The sequence below is a fragment of the Rhipicephalus microplus genome, chromosome 1 (genome assembly GCF_043290135.1).
Source record: "Rhipicephalus microplus isolate Deutch F79 chromosome 1, USDA_Rmic, whole genome shotgun sequence".
Taxonomy (NCBI): Eukaryota; Metazoa; Arthropoda; class Arachnida; order Ixodida; family Ixodidae; genus Rhipicephalus; species Rhipicephalus microplus.
The window spans coordinates 167,544,510-167,566,532 of NC_134700.1; the positions used below are offsets into that span (position 1 = coordinate 167,544,510).

The 22,023-nt window shown below is 41.5% G+C and overlaps 1 protein-coding gene across 5 annotated transcripts in view; it reads left to right on the forward strand.

Moving 5' to 3' along the window:
• Positions 1-22,023, forward strand: part of LOC119178578 (DNA (cytosine-5)-methyltransferase PliMCI) — a 167,971-nt gene that overhangs the window by 20,439 nt on the left and 125,509 nt on the right. For 4 of the 5 annotated variants that reach the window (XR_012893947.1, XR_012893948.1, XM_075887629.1 and 1 more), the window contains exons 5-8: positions 6,540-6,635; positions 7,430-7,723; positions 17,128-17,215; positions 19,177-19,259. Coding sequence is in view for 3 of the 5 variants with exons in the window: in XM_075887629.1 (XP_075743744.1) it covers positions 6,540-6,635; positions 7,430-7,723; positions 17,128-17,215; positions 19,177-19,259 (561 nt within the window). In the remaining 2 variants the exon portion in view is untranslated. The remainder of the gene's footprint in view (positions 1-6,539; positions 6,636-7,429; positions 7,724-17,127; positions 17,216-19,176; positions 19,260-22,023) is intronic. The other variant, XM_037429788.2, reaches the window with a different exon arrangement.

A 22,023-nucleotide genomic window follows, 5' to 3' on the forward strand; every position in this document is an offset into this window, starting at 1 on the left:
CTGCCCGCATAATAACCGTTGTCAATAGCCTTTTTTAATTGGTCAGTAAGTGAGATTAGCACAAGGTCACTGGAGTAGCCGGAACGAAAGCCAAATTGACAAGGCGATAGAGTATTAAATTTGTTCAGGTAATTTGTGAGACGTGTACAGATCAGTTTTTCAATTACTTTTCTCAAAAAGGGTAAGATGCAAATGGGGCGGTAGTTATTCAATAACGAAGCATCTCCTTTTTTATGTACGAGGATTATTTTACCCTGCTTCAGTTCATGCGGGAAAACACCTGTTCTAAACATTAAATTCACAATTGAAGAGAATACATTTGATATAAGGTGAGCTACCATTTTTATATGGGAGGGATGAATGCCGTCAAGGCCAGCACTCGTCATTTTTAGGTTACCTATAACGCTAATTATTTCATCTGGAGTTGTGGGAAACAGAAAGAACGAATGGGGTAGGCGATCTAAGGCCATTTCATTTAATAAAGGTAGGGTGTGCTTGACGTTAAAGAAGAAGTTTGCAAACTGATCGGCGATGTCAGCTGGGTCACTATAAGTGACATCATTATGAAGAACTGTAGCTATTTTATCCGAACGTGGGTTCCTATTTAAAAAGGAATTAATCATGTCCCATTTTTTTCTCGTACTATTTCCGGCCTCAGTTATCTTTTGCGCGTAATACTTTCTTTTAGCTTCCTTTAGCTGGGTGTTTATTAGGTTGCAAAATTTTTTATAGCGAGCAAGCAAATTCGTGTTAAACGGTTGCCTTTTAGTTTTTTTGTAGAGGTTGTCACGTTTGCGCTTGTCTGTGTCCTCGTCAGCCAGGGATTTGCTGGTGATGCGATTATTTTTTTGCATTTTTGCTTATCTGTACAAGATTGAACATGTGATAGGAGCAAAGATGAAAAGAGGGTGAAAGCTATTTGTGCATCAGCTTTAAGATAAACTTCAGACCAGTTAGTGTTAGCAACAGTATCAATAAATTTCTGCTTGTCTAATATATCATGAATAAAGGAAGGTGAATCACGTTTTGCAGTGGAATCGAAACGCAGAAATATGGGATAGTGGTCAGTAATATTAATTTCTAGCACTCCAGTGTCTGGTGCCGTGAGTAGATTTGAAAATGCATGATCAATGAGAGACCCATTGCTATTGCTGTTTGGTCTAGTTGGAAGACTGATTAAAGATTCATACCCAAAGCTGTTTAGTGCAGCTAGATAGTTGATTGAGTTAGGTGACAAATCGTCTAGTAAATTATTGTTGATGTCACCCATGATAATAGCTTTTTTATTTTCAAGGGAAATAACATTTAGGGAGCATTGCAAGTTTGTGCGAAATTCAGTAACTGGAGAAGACGGTGAGCGGTATATACAGCTTAATATGAATCTTTTGTTATCTATATTAAGAAAAGTATGCTCAAACTCAAGCCAGACCGATTCACAGTAGAGCGTGTTTAATTCGAGATCAAACCTTCGTTTACAGGAAGCGTTAGAAGATACGTATGTGGCTGCGCCATCATGATTGCTGGATAACCTGGGACTGTAATATGGCGTGTAGGAAGGGAAACCGAACAGATTTCTATCGTCTTCTGATAACCAAGTTTCTGTAACTGCAATTACTGGGAAAGGGCTGGTAAACGTGGAAAGAAGACTTTGAAATTCATCAACATGTTTTCGTAGGCTTCTGGCATTAAGATGAATAAAAGAGCAGGAGTTACTCACTAAAAACGAGTTTAGTTGCACAGGTGACAGAAGAGCCGACGAGGAAGGCATGGCTGGCACATGCGCATTATGTACAATGGGAGCCAATTAGTTTATTTTAGCCAGATCAGCCTTATCACGTATCCTGTATACTTTACTGTCGGTTGTCTTGCGAGCTTTGATTTGGCAGTTTGTTGTCCACAAAAACATCCATTTTTTCTCTTTCTTTAGAGCCATAGCCTTAGAAAAGAGAGCCTTGTTCGCAGGGGTCAAATGCTCATTTACGTACACGGGATTGTCAGGTGTCTGTGTTATGTTGATGTCCCTCAGGCAGAGCTTAGCTTGTCGGGCCTTGCTTATGAATTCAGTCTTCTTATCCCTTGAACAAGTCTGGAATATCGAATGTTAGGGCATAAATTCATCCGAAGAAACTGCTGTGAAAATTCATTAGTGCTGTGGGAACTTTTACAGTGCATTTATGAAGTCTGAAGTAACCAATGAAGTTCAAATTTTCAAAGTCTGAAAAAATCTATTGATGATAGTATAATCCTCTTGCACAGAAACTGATGAGAGGTATCTGCTTACCAGGATTCCGAGGCTTTTGTGTGTTTGCACTAAAGTGCTAACAAGAAACCCATGCGTGAATATGTTAGGCTTTTACTGCTATGGCAACATTGTTGGGATTTATTAGCATACGGAGCATTTCAGAAGCCCAGGTTGCTGGGAAAGACTGTTGCAACTTTAGATTTTGTGGAAATATGCTCATCGTGCAGTCAAGCAAAAGTTGTGAGTGTTCCACCAGATATCTCTTAATATTGTAGCCCCCGCCGAATTCCCCAAGCAGAAATCAGCACAAAATGAGTTGCAATGACATTGTTGTGAGCCTTGGTTTATAATTTGCAAATCTGAACCTCTCCAAGCGGCCGAAGCAGGGCATACAATCTTTTTGTTATAAGAACACGTGAAGCTCTCAAGGATACGTCAGAACTTAGCACGTGGCAGCATGAATGGGGCCTGTAGTGAAACCTAAGGAAGGCACTGCTAGTTCAGTCCTGTATCACTTGATTTCTCGGGGTTTTGTGTAGTGAGATGCTAGGGCGGAGAAAAACAGGTATAAACCAGTTTCGCTTGGCTTGTCGAGCACTAAAAGAAGTGTTATCACTGGACACTGAAAACATGCTGTAGATCCTATCATGTGGTTGTATTGGACATCACCGAGAAGGTGGTGGGTAGTTTGAACCCCTTGCTGTCTTCAGCGACATTTCTGAGGCTTACAGATACACAACAGCAATTTCAGGCATCACGGGACACCTTATACATTTCACGCACGTTTTCTTCAGTCAGCACATCATTTGTGTACATTTTGGAGACGCACGCTGCTGACAAAGAGAGACATGTAGTGTGCATTAAAATATCTGTCTTTGGAATTCCTTTTCTTCCTGTTGTTTTGCATTCCCTTGATTAAGCAAAGGTGGCTTATTGCAGCCACAGACTCATACTGTCAATATAAACTGTTGGCGTGGGCTAGCTTGCATACACAAGAAAGACGTTGCCTGTTCTGATGTTATTCAGTGTGTCATGCGAGTTCACTGCAGGAATAGAATGGGCTTCTATTACCATATATACTCTTAGCAGCTGCACTCTTCTAACAGTCACTCTGCACTCTTCTAACTGCTGTTAGTGTTTGCAATCCGCCTGCAAATAATCCAAAATAGCGTGTGGGCCCCAAAGCCTTCTTGCGGTGACTTGAGTCTGCTGGAGCATTTGCAGGGGAGGGGGGGGGGGACAACTGCTATTTGAAATCTCACACTGCACCCATGCGCTAATGCTAACCCTGCGAAGGGCGATAGCTTTGCGTACACTATTCGAAAACCTCCTATTATCTCTCAAGAAGAGTACTGCCCCTGCCACACTCCTCGCTGTGCAGGGCCCAAGCTGTCACTCTGACTGCTCCACCCAAGCGTGTACTGCCTCCTGTGGGGTGTTTATGCGGACTTCGAGCATGTCCTGTAGAGCTGCACTCTGCAGGTCCCCCTTTCCACCAAGAGAAAATGAAGCTCACTAAGGCCTGGGCCTTTCAAATTCTGGCCATCCAAAGGGCCCGCACGAAGTCGGTCAGGTCCCCAAGAGGGCCTAGCCAAGTGATGTTGACTTAACTCGTACCTATTGTGGACGAAATAAAATTGTTTCACTCACCCACTCACTAAGATCAAAATGACAAGTTTATACAATTGCCCAACATGCCATCTCGTTTCGGGAAGGGTATCCTGGCACTCTATCAGTGGACCTCTTTTATTACCCATCTCTGACATTCCACACCTTTCAAAAGCAGTGCTGTCAGCTAATAGCATTGTGTATACTGTGTCATGGGCAATAAATGGCAAGCTCTCAGTGTTCACATCTGAGAATGCAAGCACTTATATGCAAATTAACCACCTCTACATTTATATATAAAGATCAGAGAACAAAGGTTGCTATGGCTATGCCATTGCTCACATTGTTTGTCGCTGCACGGTCATGTTGTTCCGACTGCTTCTCGTCGAGAGCACTACTATTAATGAGAAAGCTGCTATTGATGTTGTCTTTCATAAACTGAGAAATTCAACCACACAGGATAATCTTGTAATTTAATATTCATACGAAAATTTGACGGCTAATATATAGTGCCCTGGGAAACAAGTTTTTGTTGTTGGTGGCTTGCTTTACTTAAAGGGGCCCCGAAACATTTTTCAGGTAACCATGGAATGGATTCTCTAAAATTACTTATTGCGAATTCATTGCTGTAAAAATTTGAAGAATCCGTCCAGTACGAGCGGAACTACGAAGGTTTATCGCATGCTGCGATCCCATTTTCTTTTCTCGTCTCAATGAACACTTTTTTTTTCTTAGAATGCACAGCTTTTTCAGTGTGATCGCACACGCACTTGTGGAAAAGTCGCAGCCTGCCGTGGCGATCCCTGTAACAACCGAACAGGCTATGTTCAAATACTTTTACGAGTGATTGGTTAGCTTCTTCCATCATTTGTCGAGAGAACAGACAGCGATTTTTATGTGATCTTGATAATTTAGTGTGAATTCCAGGCATTGTGCTGTGCTATAATATATGGCTTGCATGTTCTCAGTAGCCACTACTACCGATCGTCAGCATCGAAGCACCCTCAAAAGAGAGTGCGTCAATGGATTACTAATCAACATGCCAAAAAAGTAATGTGTTACCACTTTTGTACCCTTAAGTAGCAGCCAAATCAGCAATGTGTTAAGGGATGCATGTGTTAAAGCCTGCCTTGCGCACACAGTAAAAGCAGTATTGAAGTGGATTTCTGTATGGGTGTTTATGCCTGTCCGCACTGCTCTTTCATTTGTACAAGTTCAGCAAAAATGATTTCATAGTAACCTCGGTACTAAAAGGAAAAAAAAATTCTGGGCTGCATGAGAAGGATGCTTTATAAATAATCGATACAGTTTGTTTTTCTTTAAACACTCTCAGTAAAGTGCGAGGTAGTGTTGTCCATTCTACTCACATTTTTGCTAGAGGCTGAACTGGTTGAATCATGTAGGCAGCCATTTATGGCACAGAAGCAAATAGCCAAGTTTTACTGGTTAACATTGGCTGTACTCACATGATGGTCATCAGCAAACTTTTGTCTGTTTCCTTTATATAACATACCACCGATTGCATAGAATAAAAGAGAGCTAGCTAAGTTGTTGTGCATTCGTGCTAAAAGACTGGGCGGGCAAACATAGATAAAAGAGAAAAGTCGGGACACCACAAAAGACACTTGTGGTGACTTCTCATTTGCGTTCGTGTTAGCAAGCCCAGTCATTTAACAGAATGCTGTATTAGGGAGTTTTCGAATAGGGGACCAAAGAAATGGGGCAAATGCCTCTGTGCATGTGCGAGGCTCAAACAGCGTTTGGGTTCTGCGGGAGGTGGAGGGTGTCACTATTTCTCGAATTTAGTGAAAGCCCCAAAGCCTGCCTGAAAATTCTTCCGTCAAACAAGCATGACAACGGCGCCCACTGAAGTGATGACTCTTGGTGACCTGGAATAGGGGGAGTGTCCAAAGCACCGCAGACCTTATTCGAATACCCTTAGCGCCTGCTTGACCCGAAGCAAGCACACTGAGAGGATTTTGGGATGTCAAACTTTTTGTACTTGTCCATCAAAGGTGACAGAGCACTGGCTTTGGTGTACTAGAGGCCATTGTGCTGCAACGCTAAGTATAAGGTTGGAAGTTGTGATTTCCATTGGCAGTGGTCATGTTTTGATTAGGGTTAAGTGAAAAAAAAAATGCCCTTGTAATTGGGTTTACGTACATAGTAGCTAACCTCAGGTGGTCAAAATGAACTTAGAATTTCACACTGCAGCACACCCATATTTATGTCAAGGTTTCGTCGCAGAAATTCAAGAGTTTATAAAAATTACTTAGTCTGACACATCAGTAGTCTGTGCTCGGAAGTCAGAGCCATTCTTTTCATGCGTTGAACTGTTGAAATGTGTTGGACAGCTGCTTTGGACTGTCATCCTGTGCGGTCATGATACAAATCTCAAGCGAGTTGCTCTTCTGGGAGGTTTTTGCTCTTCTAGGAGGTTTTCTAGAAGCTTTTTACACCCTCACAATCTTTGAAGCTTCAGGGAACTTGAAACGGACATCAATCTTTCAGGTGTTCTGTGCATGGTGCATAGATCGAAAGCTTATACCTGTGTTTAACTTCATTAATATCTCATCTTTGAGAATTGTTAACTGGGGTGTTTTTGTGTGAATACTTTGAAATACTATTTTTATTTTCATGTACTCTGTGACCAATACTTTGTTGCTGCAATATTTGTCTTTTCCTTCAGTGGCACTAGCCAGTACTATTCACAAAAGTCTTCATGGGAGGACAACACTCCTGTACCTTCAACCCAGCCAGCAGTCTCATCGGCCAAATGTGCCACGTAAGGAGAAAAAGTCAGCTTGTCTTTCAGCATGCTGTCCAGTTGGGAACCATGCAGTCTCCTAAATTCACATGTGTTGGCGCTTAGCACAGAGCATGGACCTTTGTATACATTGAAGCATTTTTAGTGCTACTATGCACGCTGTCTTTGTTTTGTACGTTCTTGGCTGTCATTTTGTCTATTTGCATCCGATTTTTGTCAATACTTTGTATGTACAGCTTTGTCGTAGCTTGAGCAGCTAGCGATAGCTTTGGACATTCATTTCCTCATTTTGCATTTTGGTCTAGGTGTCAAGATGTTTGTAAAAAGTTACTTCTAAGCAATATTGGTGATTTCTTGCTTTATTTATAACTGTACTTTTTTCAAAGGAGCAAAACGAAGTAATTATGGTAGGCCTACTACATTCTTCCACCCTGCACAAAATGAAAAGTGCTTGCTTGAAAAAGAAGTACAACACTGGCATAAGTACTGAAGAAAAGAAGGAAAAATCAATCGAAGGGACCCTTATTTTTGTTGTGTTTGGTTATATGGCTCAACAGATAATGAGGCCGAGGCGCTTTTGAAGTGGTATAGGAAATGCAAACTGTAAACAGTGGGGAATCACAATCTTGACATCACTTCTGCTACAATGCCCACTATTAAACAGAGTCCCAGAAGGGAGCCGTGAAGTCTGATTCGCTTTTCTTTCTCGTTTGCCTGAGCTTCTTTTTTCATTCTAAAGACTAGTGGTAGGTAGCCCAGAAACCCCCCCAAAAAAGAGTTTGGGAATAATAAAGTTACATTTATTTTTTCAGCCCGTCTGTGGTCCTCGGCGTGCACGGCAAAGGTATACCTATTGTTGTACTCCAGCGGCTCGAAGATGTGGTTGTTAGCGAATGTCACGAATCTTCTCGAGCCTCTGTGGCCGTCAGTGACCAGCTCTCTGAGAGTGAGGAACTGAGTAGCGAGGACACTGAGCCCGAGTGTGGTGGTGGTCTCGAGTTCCCAAAAGGAGGTCGCAGAAGGAGCGCAAGTCACAGTGCAAGTCACAGCCTCCGCAAGAGGACCCCTGCCAAGTATCAAGAAACGGAATCCTCGGATGACAACTGGTCAGTGTCTTCGTTGCGCCTTTGGCGTTAGTTTTTTCATTGAAATGAGTGCACATGTAACTAGATCCTAATGTGCATTCGTAGAAATGAGCTTGATGGGTGTTTTCTTGGCTAGTGTTTATAATAATGCACTAAGCTAGTGAGCAAACCCAACAAGGAAGCCTGGACTGGACTTTCAGATTTCATGCTGTGTGTGTGTTGCTAATGTGGTAGTAACTGCTGAGTAGTGATCACTGTCAGTGCTTGCTGCTGACAGTCGCACACTATTTTTTTCAATCGCCTACCTTTATAGAGTCCCAAAGATATTATTACATAGTGGCCATCACCTACCCACAGCAGCAATTTAAGCATGGTATTTCGGTATTAACACCAAGCAAGTTTTCATTCCATAGTTATATGCCCTGCCGCGGTGGTCTAGTGGCTAAGGTACTCGGCTTCTGACCCGCAGGTCACGGGTTCGATTCCCGGCTGCGGCGGCTGCATTTTCGATGGAGGCGGAAATGTTGTAGGCCCGTGTGCTCAGATTTGGGCGCACGTTAAAGAACCCCAGGTGGTCGAAATTTCCGGAGCCCTCCACTACGGCATCTCTCATAATCAAATAGTGGTTTTGGGACGTTAAACCCCACAAATCAATCAATTCCATAGTTATCTATACCTTTCTTTTTTGTCGGGACCTTTTGGCTAATTAAGATTGAAGGGGTTATGACACCTAATTATTGATCCTAATTCAGGTTATGTGGGTTAGTCTTAAAGCATTCACAAGTAAACTGACAAGATTTCAGCACATGTGATTGTGCACTTGATTTATAATTGAATATTTTTATAAACACGTGAGTGACCTGAGAGTTCAGCAACACTGGGGCACTTGCGGGTCGTGGCGTAACAAGCAGCTAGCTGTGCGAGTGTCTGCACTCTGGCGAAAGATATTGTTTCTTGGTCAGCGACGTGTAAAACCAAGATAGGTTAGCTTCCTTCAGCTTGGTGCTGAAATTGAACCATGTGCACTGGCTGAAACTGTGACAAAAGACGACGGCTCCGCTCCTTGCTGCACATGACATCACTCGCACACGCCATGGCAATGGCAGTCGCAGGCGCTGGGCACGGTTTACCGGCGACAACTTAGGGGGTTGTTTTGCCCTGAAATGTTCTTTTACAGCTGACTTTTTGTATTTGCATAGGCGCATTATACCCTGTACTTCTAGTTTACGCTGAGAACCACCATTGTTGGGTGACGGTGTTATGGGGCCCTTTAAGCAGAACATCAAATTTAACAATAGAGGTCGAATTGACAGGAGCCTGCTCTTCTAAGTGACCCAACAAGTTTATCGCTTCTCCAACAATGCTTCGCTCTTATAACACAGGCGGAAGTCTGCGTCTGTTGCGCCAGGAGGGCATTCGAGTTTATTTTTTAAATTTAGGTGAAAACCATTTCTACGTGGGCTAAATTGAGCATTTGGCATGACTGGCTTATGATCCTCAAGACAATGAAGACAGCGAGAGGACATTGAAGCTCATTGTCCAGGACAAGCGCCTCCAGCCTTTCACGAGCCAAGCCCTACATTAGGCGCTACAAGGATGCCTCCGAGGTGCCTCTCAGAAAAGAGCATCAGGACTGCACTGCAATGTCTCACTGGATCCAAAATGAAACAAGTTCTTACTGACTAGTTAAACTTTGTCTCTTGCACAGTATGTACTGACAACATTTAGGCTATGAGCAATCGGTGACTCCGACACCTTAACATAAAATGAACTCCACTGTGAGCTCCGAGAGGAAGGTTCTGATGGATGAGAAAGCAGGCCCACAGAACTGTTTTGCTTCACTTTGAGCACTGCTCAGCGGTGCCTGGGATGCACTGAATAAATTTGCTTGCTTCTCTAGTCGATGAAGCGAAGCTTCATTTCATCTGTTATACTATTAGTTAGGCAGCAGTGCAACTATACTGGTTCTCGCTTGCAAATGGATGCCAAAGGTGCTTGTTACTTCAAAATGCCAGCTATGCATTCCATGCTACTTATACTCGGTACATAGATTTTGGTGTCAGATTGTTTCATACTTTTGTCTACGCTATTTTTAGAACTTGTGCTTCTATTACAGTTGGCTATAGTTCTTGATTTTTCAGATTTTTTTAAGATCTTTCAAAAGAAGAGCATTGAATCTTCTGTATAAGTTTTACCTGGTCACATCAATTTTTATCTCCCAGAATTTGTATTTATTTGAAGCAAAAGTTTGCCAATTTATGTTTTTAGTATGATGACCACTCGGAAAATCATTTTCCTTGCAACGCAACTAATTAAAAAGATGTTGCTCCAATCCTTTTCCAAAAGAGGTATTTTTTATTCCAAAGCTGCTTCAAAACAGAAAATTTGCTTCTCCGAAGCTGCTCCAAAGTAGTCATTTTACTGCTCCAAGCCTTGCTACAAAACATTGGGGCCTGCTTCCGCCCCTGTTATAATTGAAACATCCAACCCTTAGCATGCTATCTAAGCTTACGTTTATTGGTGTGCTTTCTGCTGCTACAGAAGCCATCAAGTGTGCCACGCACTAGGCTGCTTCCTGCTTCAGCTCTGCTTTGCATTCAAGAAGTTGCATCCATTTCAGAAGTTCTGAGGCTTGGTGGTGATGACATAGTTGAATCCTGCCTTGGAATGTATTGTTTCTCAGTTGGGGCTTTTTTTTTTTTCTCAAAGGCTGTTAGATGGCTGACATATGTTCTAAATGTTCATGCACTGTCCTGTTTTTTTTTTTTAACACAGTGCCCCACAACTGATTTTCTGGAGTGATATTGACAAAGATCTCTTGATGTCACCGTTTTTTTTAACGATCATCTTGTGTATATTGCATGATTTTGTTGGACTCTTGAAGACTGCCCTGTTACGGTCAATGCTGTGAAAGCTCACATGTGAGTGGCAACACTGTATTGTTGGTGTTAGACCTTGCATAGCTTGAATAGAGAGTGTAATTTATTTATAATGTTGAGAGTAACATAATCTGCATTACGCTGTAATGTGAATATAAGTTTCAAATGTGGAGCTTGGGAAAGGACACTGCTTTGCGGCAACCTGTTTGATGTGAACAGCAGAAAAATAAACATCTGTGACTAAAGCCATAAAAATCCAACTGCCAAAGATTTATGGGAATACTGTACTGCCTGAACACAGAACAGATATTTCAAATGAAAGAGTGCGACTGTTTTGCTCACGTTTTGTACTTTGACTTCTGGGTTTCGTGTGGAGCACAGACAGCTCCTCCACTCTACCATTTCAGCTTGATTTGTGTCTGCAGCCTACATCAATGGAAACTATAAGGACTGCATTTTTCTCTTACAAATGATTGGTTAGGCTTGGCAATGAAAGCATCTGTTAGGAGACACGACTGATCCTAAGGTAGAGACCAATGGCTTGTCTCTTATAAAGGATGGTCACCCTTTATTTTCATGCTCATATTCAAACTGTATATTTTTCAACAGATTCGTACGTTCAGTATGTGTGCCACATTTCCAATTGTCACCTGTGCTGCCTTTGTTTGCTAATTAAGAAAACAAAAAGCACACATTAAATTCAGGAAAAACCTACAGGTGTGATGTGGTTGGAATATATAGGCATTAACATGTTCTAGAGCTCCTATGCCTTGGCATTTGGTGCTGGAGTTTATGTATGTTAAATGTTGGCATCAGCAGAAGTGTGTTTTGCTCTGCCTGAATGTTATTTAGCACCGTGTAATGCACACACTTCGATTTATTTCTATTTCTCACCTTCATTGTTAGGCTAACTTCAGGAAACTTTTAATTTGGTGAAATTGGTTTGAATAGTTAATGTGTACCATTGAAGAAATTTCTACAACACTGCAGAGCAGATAATTCTGGAAAAAATTTATTTCAACAATAATTAGGCTAATTTCAGAGAACTTTTAATTTGGTGAAATCGGTTTAAATAGTTAATGCGTACCATTGAAGAAATTTCTGCAACACTGCAGAGTGGATAATTCTGGAAAAAAAAATTTATTTCAACAAGATTGTCACCTTAAGCAAATGATGTAAGCACCCCGCAATGTTGTCAATGCAACTCGAATCCCGCTCGCAAATCCAGGAATGTTAAATGTGTCCTAGGCACTACAGAATGGTGGAAGTCGTGTTGAAGTGTCGGGCTTGTTCTTAGTGTTCTTTCTGGGCCATGTTCTATTTCTCGTGAGAATGGGTGGGTGGGGGGGGAGGGTTGTATTTTTATTTTTTTGCTATATTTAATATACCAGAAGTGTCTGTGTTTTTGCCAGCTTTTCATTAAACATCCACTCGTATGAGAATATATAACTGAGGCTGCTCCAGGGCTGTCCCAGTGTAACACTGGAGCTCATCCTTTCATGGAACAAGGTTCTTAATGCACTTGAAAGTTTTGTTGTAAATAGCCTTTAATAAGCAGGTTTTTATAAGTGCAGTCATAAGTTAAGTGAGGCATTTATTTGTCTTGATAATAAGGCTGCTAGATTAACTAAACTACATGAAAAAATCTTTCCTACTGCGGGCCAGTTGCCCTTGGGTTTGTCAAGTTAAATACAATGGCTGTCTTGTTTGCTAGATGACAATGCATAGGGGAAGAACGCCTTAGGAGCACAGGAAAGGGGGCTGTCATGTTCTCCAATTTTAAAAGTATTTAACGGTGACTGCTGCTGTGTTCCTTATAATAACTATCTACTGTAGTACACGTTTGCTTATAGACTGGCTGTTGTAATGTGTTTATTCAGGTTTAAAGCAACTGAAAATTCATGTTTGTGTTATTGTTATTTTGTGCACACATTCGAGTTGAATGTAGATTGTATTAAAAAAAAATGTTCCCAGAGATTTGAGTTCAATAAATTTTGCTTACCAGCGATTCACTTCATTTGTTTTATTAAATAGAGATGGTGTGGTCATTTGCATCAAAACTCGAGCACCTGCTTGTTTTTCTGTGCTGAGAGTGCTGAATTGGCAAAGCAGGGAGGTATCTTATGGTTTTTGTGGCTTGAATAGCTATTACACTGTAAGTTTTGGACCTGATTCAACTAAATGGTTTATTTGGCTGATGTTTCTGGGCACATCAGAAAGCTCTTGGAGTAAACGCCGTTTGGCTGGCCCAAATGAAGCATTTCTGAACATATTCATTGGCTTCTTTCTAAGTGCAATGGCTTTAGCTTTGACCTTATAGTGCAAGCGTACTCTGGTAGCTTCCATTGTTGACTCATTGATGTCACACTAGTGCGTCAGCGTCTTTGCAGCTTGCACGTTAAGAATGGAATAAAAGCTGACATAGTTTGTCTTAAGAATGTGGATTGTGCTAGCAAGTGGCTTCGCAATCAGGTCGGTTGCACTTTTTTCAGGCTTCTATGAAGTGCTGGATTCATGTCTGAGTTAAGCAGGGACCAGAGCTGAATTGACTATTTGTTTTGCAATTATCTGTGACTTTTGTATGTTGCATGGTGTCACCAAAGTATTTTTCCAGCTTTAATGTGTCACATGCGTACTGCCATGCTATAGTTTAACTGCCTTTATAAATTGCTTAATTTTAACATTTGTTGCAGCTCAGAACAGAGCTTCGGTAGGTTACCCTCGCACAGCTAGACGTTGTTTCTTCAGGCCCATGTGCTTCATATCTTGCGTTTGTGTATTACATGTACATTCGAATAAAGAAACAAAATTTGATATTATTCTTGCGCTGTGTGCTCCTTTTGACACACATCTTAGGTTCCCAAGTCAAAGCTGCAACAAAGAGGCATTATAATACTTATTTTCTGCTTTTTGTTTAATACATGGCTTTAGTATTATCGCACTCTTACTGACCAGCCCACTTACTGACCATTTTCTCGCCGCTTTTTCTTCCCTCTTCTCTCTCTCTCATCTTTATACTTCCTTTCCCATTCCCCCAGCGTAGGGGGGCCAACAGGTCATGTGCCTGGTTAATCTCCCTGCCTTCTCTCTTGTTGTTCTTTCTCCTCCTCCTTTTGTGCATGCTAGATACACTTTGCGACTGGAACAGCTCTCTTGACGGCCGTTTTAGCTAGATAAAAAGAGAACGAAAAGAGGCATCACACGAAAGGAGCCAACAGTGATATGTCTGTTGTAAATATTTTGGGTACTTTTGCATCAAAAGAGGATTTGGGATTTGAATGAACGTTTAGAATTTGTTGTAGATAAGCTTTTTAAAGGTCATAACCATCAAGTATGTGTTTATTGAATGCTGAAGCAGGTTATTGGTAGTTTTATTAGACATGCAGGTCTCCTAAACCACCTCCGTTATTTATTTATTTTAGCTCTTTTAGTAAATGGGTGCATCAACTTCAGAATGCAGTCTCGATAAACAATTCCAAGTTTGGCAGCACTATGTGCTGTGGGTATACTTCGAAATCGATAAACAATCTCGTTCTGATCTCGAGGTTTTTCCCAGCATAATCAGTACAAGTCGTGACGTCAGGCGTGACATCAGCAGCATCTTCTGCTGATGACCTGACAAAAACTTCTTTGCTTACAGCTACACTCACTCCCTGCTCTTTCACCTTCTAGGCAAGGAAAGGCACTCATGGAGCAGTAGAGATTATGATGAACAAAGTAAAGCAAAGGAGAGAGGGAAGTGAGTGACTGATGTGTTTTACTCAATGAATGTGATTAACTACGCTATGATGGTGTAATCGCAAAAAATTCTCGAGGCTCTGTGTTTGTTGTACATTCACGCACAAGTGCGACGTCAAAACAAAATTTCACCTCTAGGTGGTTGGGGCCCTTTAAGGGCTCTCAGTATAATTGTTTAACACGACTTGGGAGATATATTGATATTGTAAGTTATTGCAACTACTTGTAAAGTGGCGGACTCTATCTGAACTAGAGCATTCTTTTATGCATGCGGCTTTTGTAGCCTGAGAAGTTGTACGTTTAGTTGCTTATACATATTTTGCCCAGGGAATGAGACACTTTGCTTGCTATCAAAGGCTACTGCGTTAGGATTTAATCTAGCAGATCTGTCTGCTAATAAATGCTCTCGCTTTTTAATCTGCCCTGCTTTTTACCAGGATATGGGTTCTTGACTGGATGGGTGATAAAAGGGATATGGGATTGCAGGAAAATGACCCTTGTAAGAATAATCCCACAAAAACATCAATTTCATAATTGTGCCTATAACAATGCTTCAGTAAACAGCTTGGAACATGTTAGTTCCATAGGTTATGCTAGAGACCTCGAGGCTCTTTGTGGAGTTTTCAAAAAAATTACAGCTTATTTGGGGAACAAGTTGATGTGAACGTGCAAGCCAGATGTTGTACTGCATACTTCAGGGAGTTTATAACCTCATGTCAAAAACACTTAAAACATCACTTTCTCTCTTTCTTAAAGATGTTTGGTGTTACTAGTAAGCAGGAGCTAGCAATGGCATTGGGTATTGGCGGAGGTTATGATAAGAACATTCTAAGAAGTTCTTGAGTACTAATTTTGGGCAAAATAAATTAAAAATGTACATACATGTCGGTGATCTGAAAAAACCAGTGAAGTATTTCATTAAGTATTTTATGGTTCTGTTGGTGCCCTTGCGATTGGTGTTTCGCTTTCTACTACATGCATATAAGCTGGCGCCCGGCCCGCTACATGCAAGCTCAATTGAGCACAAGCGGCTGGGATCAGTCGCCTGCCTCAAGCTGATGCGTTAAAACAGTAGTTGCCAATAATCATCGCCTCCAAGACCACATGAATGTTTTCCAGTGCACACTAGCTCCCTTCTGTGCACCTAATTTCTGCTGTGTAGAATGGGTTCTATGTAGTGCCTTCACTGAACCCGTGCATTAGCGAGACTCTCTTTGCAGCAAACCTATGCTCCTAGCGGCCACTATAGTTGATGTACTTTCAAGTGTATGGCACTGCACGGAAACTCTATGGCCTGTCGTGACAGGAGAGATTGTAGTTCTTGCCTGAACCTCAGGGCAGGGCCAACATGTTGGAAAAAAAAAAAAATCTCTGTGGCTTATCTCAGCTAAGCCCAGTAATGCAAGCGAAAGCTTGTTTACTTGGCTATGCTTGTTTACTCTTGAAGCTGAAGCACAGTTTGCCAACCAAACGTTATGGCCCCTAAACCACCAACAGACGCTCGTGCTCATGCTCTGCTATAGTTGCCAACTACTTTCCTCGACAGCACTATGGAAGCTACAGAACCAAAGGGCATGCCTGCTACCGCATCAAAACATAGTACTGAAATTTACTAATCATTTTTCTATTTGTATTGAAAAGATACTGCTTTATTTATTATAGAACTCGTACTGTTGCTGGAAGTCGTAAGTAAAATACTGGTACTGTTCACTTTGCAAGAATGCCTTCCTTTCCATTTATTTAGTTAGCGTCACCTTTTCAGTGCACCCATCTTCCAATGTAAACATGGCATCCCTGACGCAGTAGTCGAAGTAGTGGGTGAACGTCCGGCCACAAATGCGCTGTTTAGTTATATAAGAAAAATATATTTGTGTGACACTAAAATGTACACTTAATCTTTGAAATGTGTCTCTTATTGAAATTTTCATGTACATATATTATTTTTCAAATGAATTAAAAATGCCAGCGAGTGAAACAGGAATCAGCCGCAAGCCACGGTATTACTTGCGGAGCAACGTGAATGTGCAGAAGCCTCTCTCCATAGCATTCACTCCATAGCGCTCACATGCCTCATAAACATGTCTTTGTTCAAGCACATAAAACTACCGAGTGTAATTTCAATTTAATGTAACATTTACTGAAGCTGACAAAGTAGAAATTAAAAGGCAACAAAAGCTGCTGCAGAAACCAAATAAAAATTACACCTCTACACTATCAGGGGACTTTGCAAAAATCGCACACAGCTACCATCCAATGGCTCCAGACAAACTATAGCACTGCTTTTCTCTTTGGCCACTAAACTCGGCCACATGTTATACTAGAAAGCTGTCATTCTTGTTATTCTTTGCTCGGCAAGCTTATCAAAGGGGCATGGAGATAGTTGTGGCCCCATCGGCGACGTTTCTCTGCTTCACACTAGTGTTATACACTGCCTGCACATATCTTCTCTTCGTGTTTTTATGTGTTCTACAGTTGTCTGGGTAAACCATTAGGACAATTATATAGTGTTCACGTTGCTTCTGAAGGCTTTCATGGAAGGATCCGTATGCTACTGTTTAGTCTGCATTTTTATGTCAGATGACCTTCACCTGTCTTTGTGAGTGAGTGTAATGGGGGACGAAAATGTTAATGTTAGCTCCTCCTTGCTACAGTGAAAACATTATCTTAATTTGTAAAACTGTGTTTCTTTGCCTTGGTCATTGTTTGGCTTGATTTGCTACCTTTTTTTTTCAGTATGCAAATAGTGCCTGGCATTTTATGGAACCTTGCATACTGAACTGTACAAACTGTTGTGTAATCGACAAGCAGTGTTCTTTCTGTCTCTAGCCTGAAGCGCTGCAAGCAATGTGGGCAGCTCCTGGGCAGTGTGTCAATGGCAGCATTATCAAGAAGTTCAGTAAGTTCACTTTTTCTTTGGTACCATTTTCTTTCAAGTGCTTGCAGCTGCTATGTGCATATTTGCATGAGTATGAGATGAGTGTGCATTTGAAAACTCATGGCAGGCATTGTGTCTACTTCATGTTTATTAGTTTTGAGTTGCTTGAGTGCCACGAACTCTTATGTCTCATTTTAGACATTTACAGTTCGACACCCTTCCTGTTATAGTGCAGAAAACTTGACACAAAGTAATTAGGGAGGATGCTGTATCGCTACTGTCCCCAAACATTTGCAGTCTTCTCATAACGATTTAAGAGTGTTTTAGTTTGGCCACAAACTTCTCAGTAATAGTGTTTCATCTGATTGCCATAGCCACAAGCTTGAGCGGCCCAGACAAGTAAGCCAATCTTGTGGTGGAGAGATAAAACAGACAAGCACTTAACGTGAACGTATGTAGTCTGCTTCTTTGGTGGTGTAAATTTTCAGCAGCGGCATAATTCCGAGTGCACTGCCTATAAAACTTTTTATTGTCAAGCACACCAATGAGGCATTGGCCAAACACACGATTGTTGCTCTCGTGACATTGCAGTGGTTACTATGCTGCATCCCTGAACACCTGTAGTGGTGTGTTTGTCACGTCAATCACTTTGCCAAGGCTGACGTCGCACACAGTGGGGCCAGTAGTAGTGGGAAGGGAAGTAGGCAGCTCAAGCAAAACCATGAAATTCATTTGTAAGAAACCTGTGCATCTCTCAAGCCTGTAAATCAGCATAAGTGACAGAACTATGCAAAGGAATGCACCTAGTTAATTGCATTGAGATCTACTTACCTTGAAATATTACCGAAGTCTGCCTTTTAACATGGTACAACAGTCGAACTTCTTTACAAAAGGCACTGATATGAGACCAAAAGATATAAAAGATACCAGTGTGCCTGAAGTAAAATATGGGTTAAGAAAATGGATAAAAGGTACCCTGCTTATAAGAGACAACTCATATAAAAGACGAGCATTGCTGCCTGTAGTAAGCCTCCTATAAAGGAGTTAAACTGTATAGGTCAACCGTAAAGACTTCAATATTTGCATTCAGAAATGTTTGCGATTGGCAAGTTTAATTTTCTGCTCCAAAGTTAGGTTTTTATCCATTCCAGAAGATATCACTTATGTCACTGGGACGATGAAAAAAAGTGAATGCAGTGTGCAGTAAGCACTTAGTGACAGTGATAGTGAAGGGATTGAGAGAAAGAAAGTGGAGGAAGGCACAGTGGAAGCATGAAGGGAGAGCGGAGGAGGAAGTAGAGATGGAGAAACCGTAGTGCAAAAGAGGGTAAAGGAGCAAAAAGAGAGAGCCACCATGGCTAGAGATAGTGCTTCACACAAGCCACACATCTTGCTTTCTTTTTAAAAGCGAGCAATGCAACCAGCAAAGGTGCTTTGATTGCTGGTGTTGCTAAGTGAGATGCCTGAACAGAGGCTCGTGGCCACTGCCGCTATAATCCAGAGGTGTGTGCTGTCGAAGAAAAAAAAAAAACATCATTAGTGAGAAGACTTCAAGGTATGGGCCGCTAAAGCAAATCCTAAGCACTGCTGCCAAGAGTGCCCTCCGTACATTTATCGCACATTCAGAAACAGCTGTGCGCAGTTTTCACATATGGTTGTATTGAAAGTTTTAGGCATTCTGTGTCATTTTTGGTAGGTAACATGCTCCCTGCTAGAGTTATATCAGTGTCGCACGGTGCACTGCTGATTGCATTTAGGCCCTGTCGAACTCCAATTTCTCAATGGTAATTGGCTTGCTTCTGTAGCATGTGTAAGGAAGCCAGTCACGATAAAGAAATTCTATACCGATTAGGCACGTCCATGATCAAAAGTGCCCGTGTGAAACTGACATTAAGCGGAATTTCTTAGTTAACAGGTCAACATTGGCTGCTGAGTTTTTAAAGTCAATTAGCACTGTGATTTTCTCTTTGAACGTCGCTCAGGTCACAGAGGAGCAGTTACTGCGGAGACCAGAGTTTTTAACCGAAACTGGGGAGAAGCCAGCCTGCAAGGTGTTCAATGCCCAGTAAGTTTCAATGTTCAATCATTCCCAGATTTCACTTTCCCGCTACTCGGATCACCTGGGTCGATCCGCCGCAAAATTTCCCGATTTATCTTGCCACGCATGGTCTAAGCAAGTTTGCACAAGTCTGCATGCAGTTCCCCTTCTCATAAATCGCCGGTGCAAAACGTACTTGCAAGGCAATTTTTTCCTACAGCTAACTACTTTTTTGTTTTTTTTAAAATGAAAACATTGCTTTTCTGTGAAGTTATTGTGTTTATTGAGGTTATTTATTTAGTGATGCACTCAATAACAATTGGTAATTTGTGAATGTTTTCTTCAAAAATAATTCTTGAGTTAAAGGATTTATAGTGTGCACAACCTTGGCAAGGTTGTCTTACAATGCAACAGAGTGCCATACACCGAGATGCCCCGTGGTGTCTTTTGTACTGATGCTTACGACTGTGCTGCTTTGTGTTATTGCTTGTAACAGTTCATGTACTTGCACTCTCGTGGCAAATACATTTTTAACTACAGACAACATGAACAACATTAGGTGCAGGTCAACACCAACTCAGAAGTGTGTCAGGGTCAGGTTATACTTGAATAAATGCATCATAACTGCATTATAAAAATGTATTTATGGAAACCGCATGTCACAAAATTTTGTGGCCGAGATAGCCGGCTGAATCAGTTCCGTTGAACATGTGGATTTCATCTGCAAAATATCAACTGCGAATATAGCTTGGCAGGTATTTTACATGAATTATGAAATTTGAATGTGCGATTGACACCCGTAAAGATGGCCCCACAGTGACCCCCCTACTTTTTTCACATCGCCATACCGCCATTTTACTTGTGCCCCGTTCGCTCAAGCAGGGTACTTCTCGGCTGCTGCTCGTGAGCTCCTGGCAACGCTCACGTTGAATTTTTTGTGTTTGACGACACTGCTGTTCTGTTTCCTGTTCGAAGGGACTTGTTGTTGATACGGACCATGCGGAAGTGCATCACAGTTTCGTGTGCTGACCACAACCTCCTCTATAAAGGGTGACCTGCTCATAACGGCCCTCTCTATGACTGCATGCGACGACTCCAGCTTTCGAGATCATGTGTTCACTTAGTTACCTAAAGTGCAGCGAGAGGCCGCCTCAACTTACCCCATAGCAGTCGATGCGACAGCTTGAAAAGGGCGTAACTCCTTCTAGACGACTACCGCGCTGCGGGTGTGTGGCAGTTTGTATTTTTTTATCTTGCTTCAAGAACTTGCATAAAGGCCTTTAATATGTTGCTCTGTTTCACTAATGCATACAGATGAGGCTGAGATTATGAATTAGGTGCTCTGATGACACGCGATTACTTCGGTCCAGTACAGCAGTCCCAACAGTTACTTTTCCTAACACTGCGGTTTGGGTGCGTGCGGTGTAAATATTGTCTACTGCCGCTCTGTGTTGCACATTCATGCGTCCTTCATCACGACAGCTTAGATAATAAAGCCGGCAAGGTAATGGGAATGACAATGGAAGCGTTGCAGCGCACAAAAAGTGGTTCTCACAGGGTGTCACCCTTGTAAATGACAACATTGATGGTGCTTTGTACTTGCGACCTAATATTTTAATGTTTGCATGGTCCAGAAGTCTTGCGTGCATCATCACAGAAATAGGAATATTTAACGATTGTAGATGTGTGATTTACAGCGCAGATTTGCATGAAGAAAAGTGTATAAAAACTGCAATGTTCACGTTTTTGTCTCTCGTACACTCAACCAGAGTCTTGGTTTCAAAGTCTAAGCTTGTGGTCACTAGTGTCATTACGAGTTGCGATATTAAAAATTACATGGAGTATAATTAGTTCCAGGCATACTTATGAGTGAAGTATAGTACAAGCTACAAAAGTTTTTTCATCACCATACTTAATACATCCTTTTATGCACCAAAGTGAACCAAGATGATCAACTTGCTATGCATTTAACTTGTGAGCATTGGCACTTAATCATTTGTCCAAATAAAACCAGCGCACTTCTGTTATCTAGAAGGGTAGAATGCTCGCATTACTTTCCTTTAACTTTTATATTAAAGAAACTGTTTGTTCATAAAGAACACACTTCATGCATTAATAGTGAATGCCAGACCATATTCTTTAATATTTTGTCGGGCTCAAACCTTGAGTGCTTTTCGTGATTGTGCCTCAATTTGTGTGCAGCAACTTTCTTCTGGCGTGTTTTTCAGTCATGTCGCTGAAAAAGTTTGACAGGAAAGGTCACAGGAACTTCAAGAGAATTAACAAGTGTAGTTGTATATATTACACTGTTGTCTCTTTCACAGTTAAAGGGTTTTTGGTAATAGATGGAAATATGGCATGCTTGAACTTTTGAAGTGGCATCTAATCAGTAAAACTGCCACTCGTGAGGCAGCAAATTCGAGAAGGCTGACAAAGCCAACGAAAGTGATACTGGGGTATGACAGTCTACCCCTATCAATGCCAGCAATTAAGGCGGTTGTTGAGTGTGATGTCGGTGATTCAAGTATCAGAGTGCACCCTTCAGACATGACATTATATTGAAGTGCTCGCTTAAGAAAATCAGCGATCAGAGCAAGTGTGATGTCGGTCCACTCGATTTACAGAACGAAGTGCTACGATAAACCTTGGTTAAATGGCTTACGGTTGCGACCAGTGCTGTTACACTTGAAGCGATAAAAAGAAAAACAAAAAAAGGAAAGACCAATGCACCTGGCACGCAGTAGCAGCATAATAACTACACGTGGGATGCTTGTGCGACGGGAATAGGGTT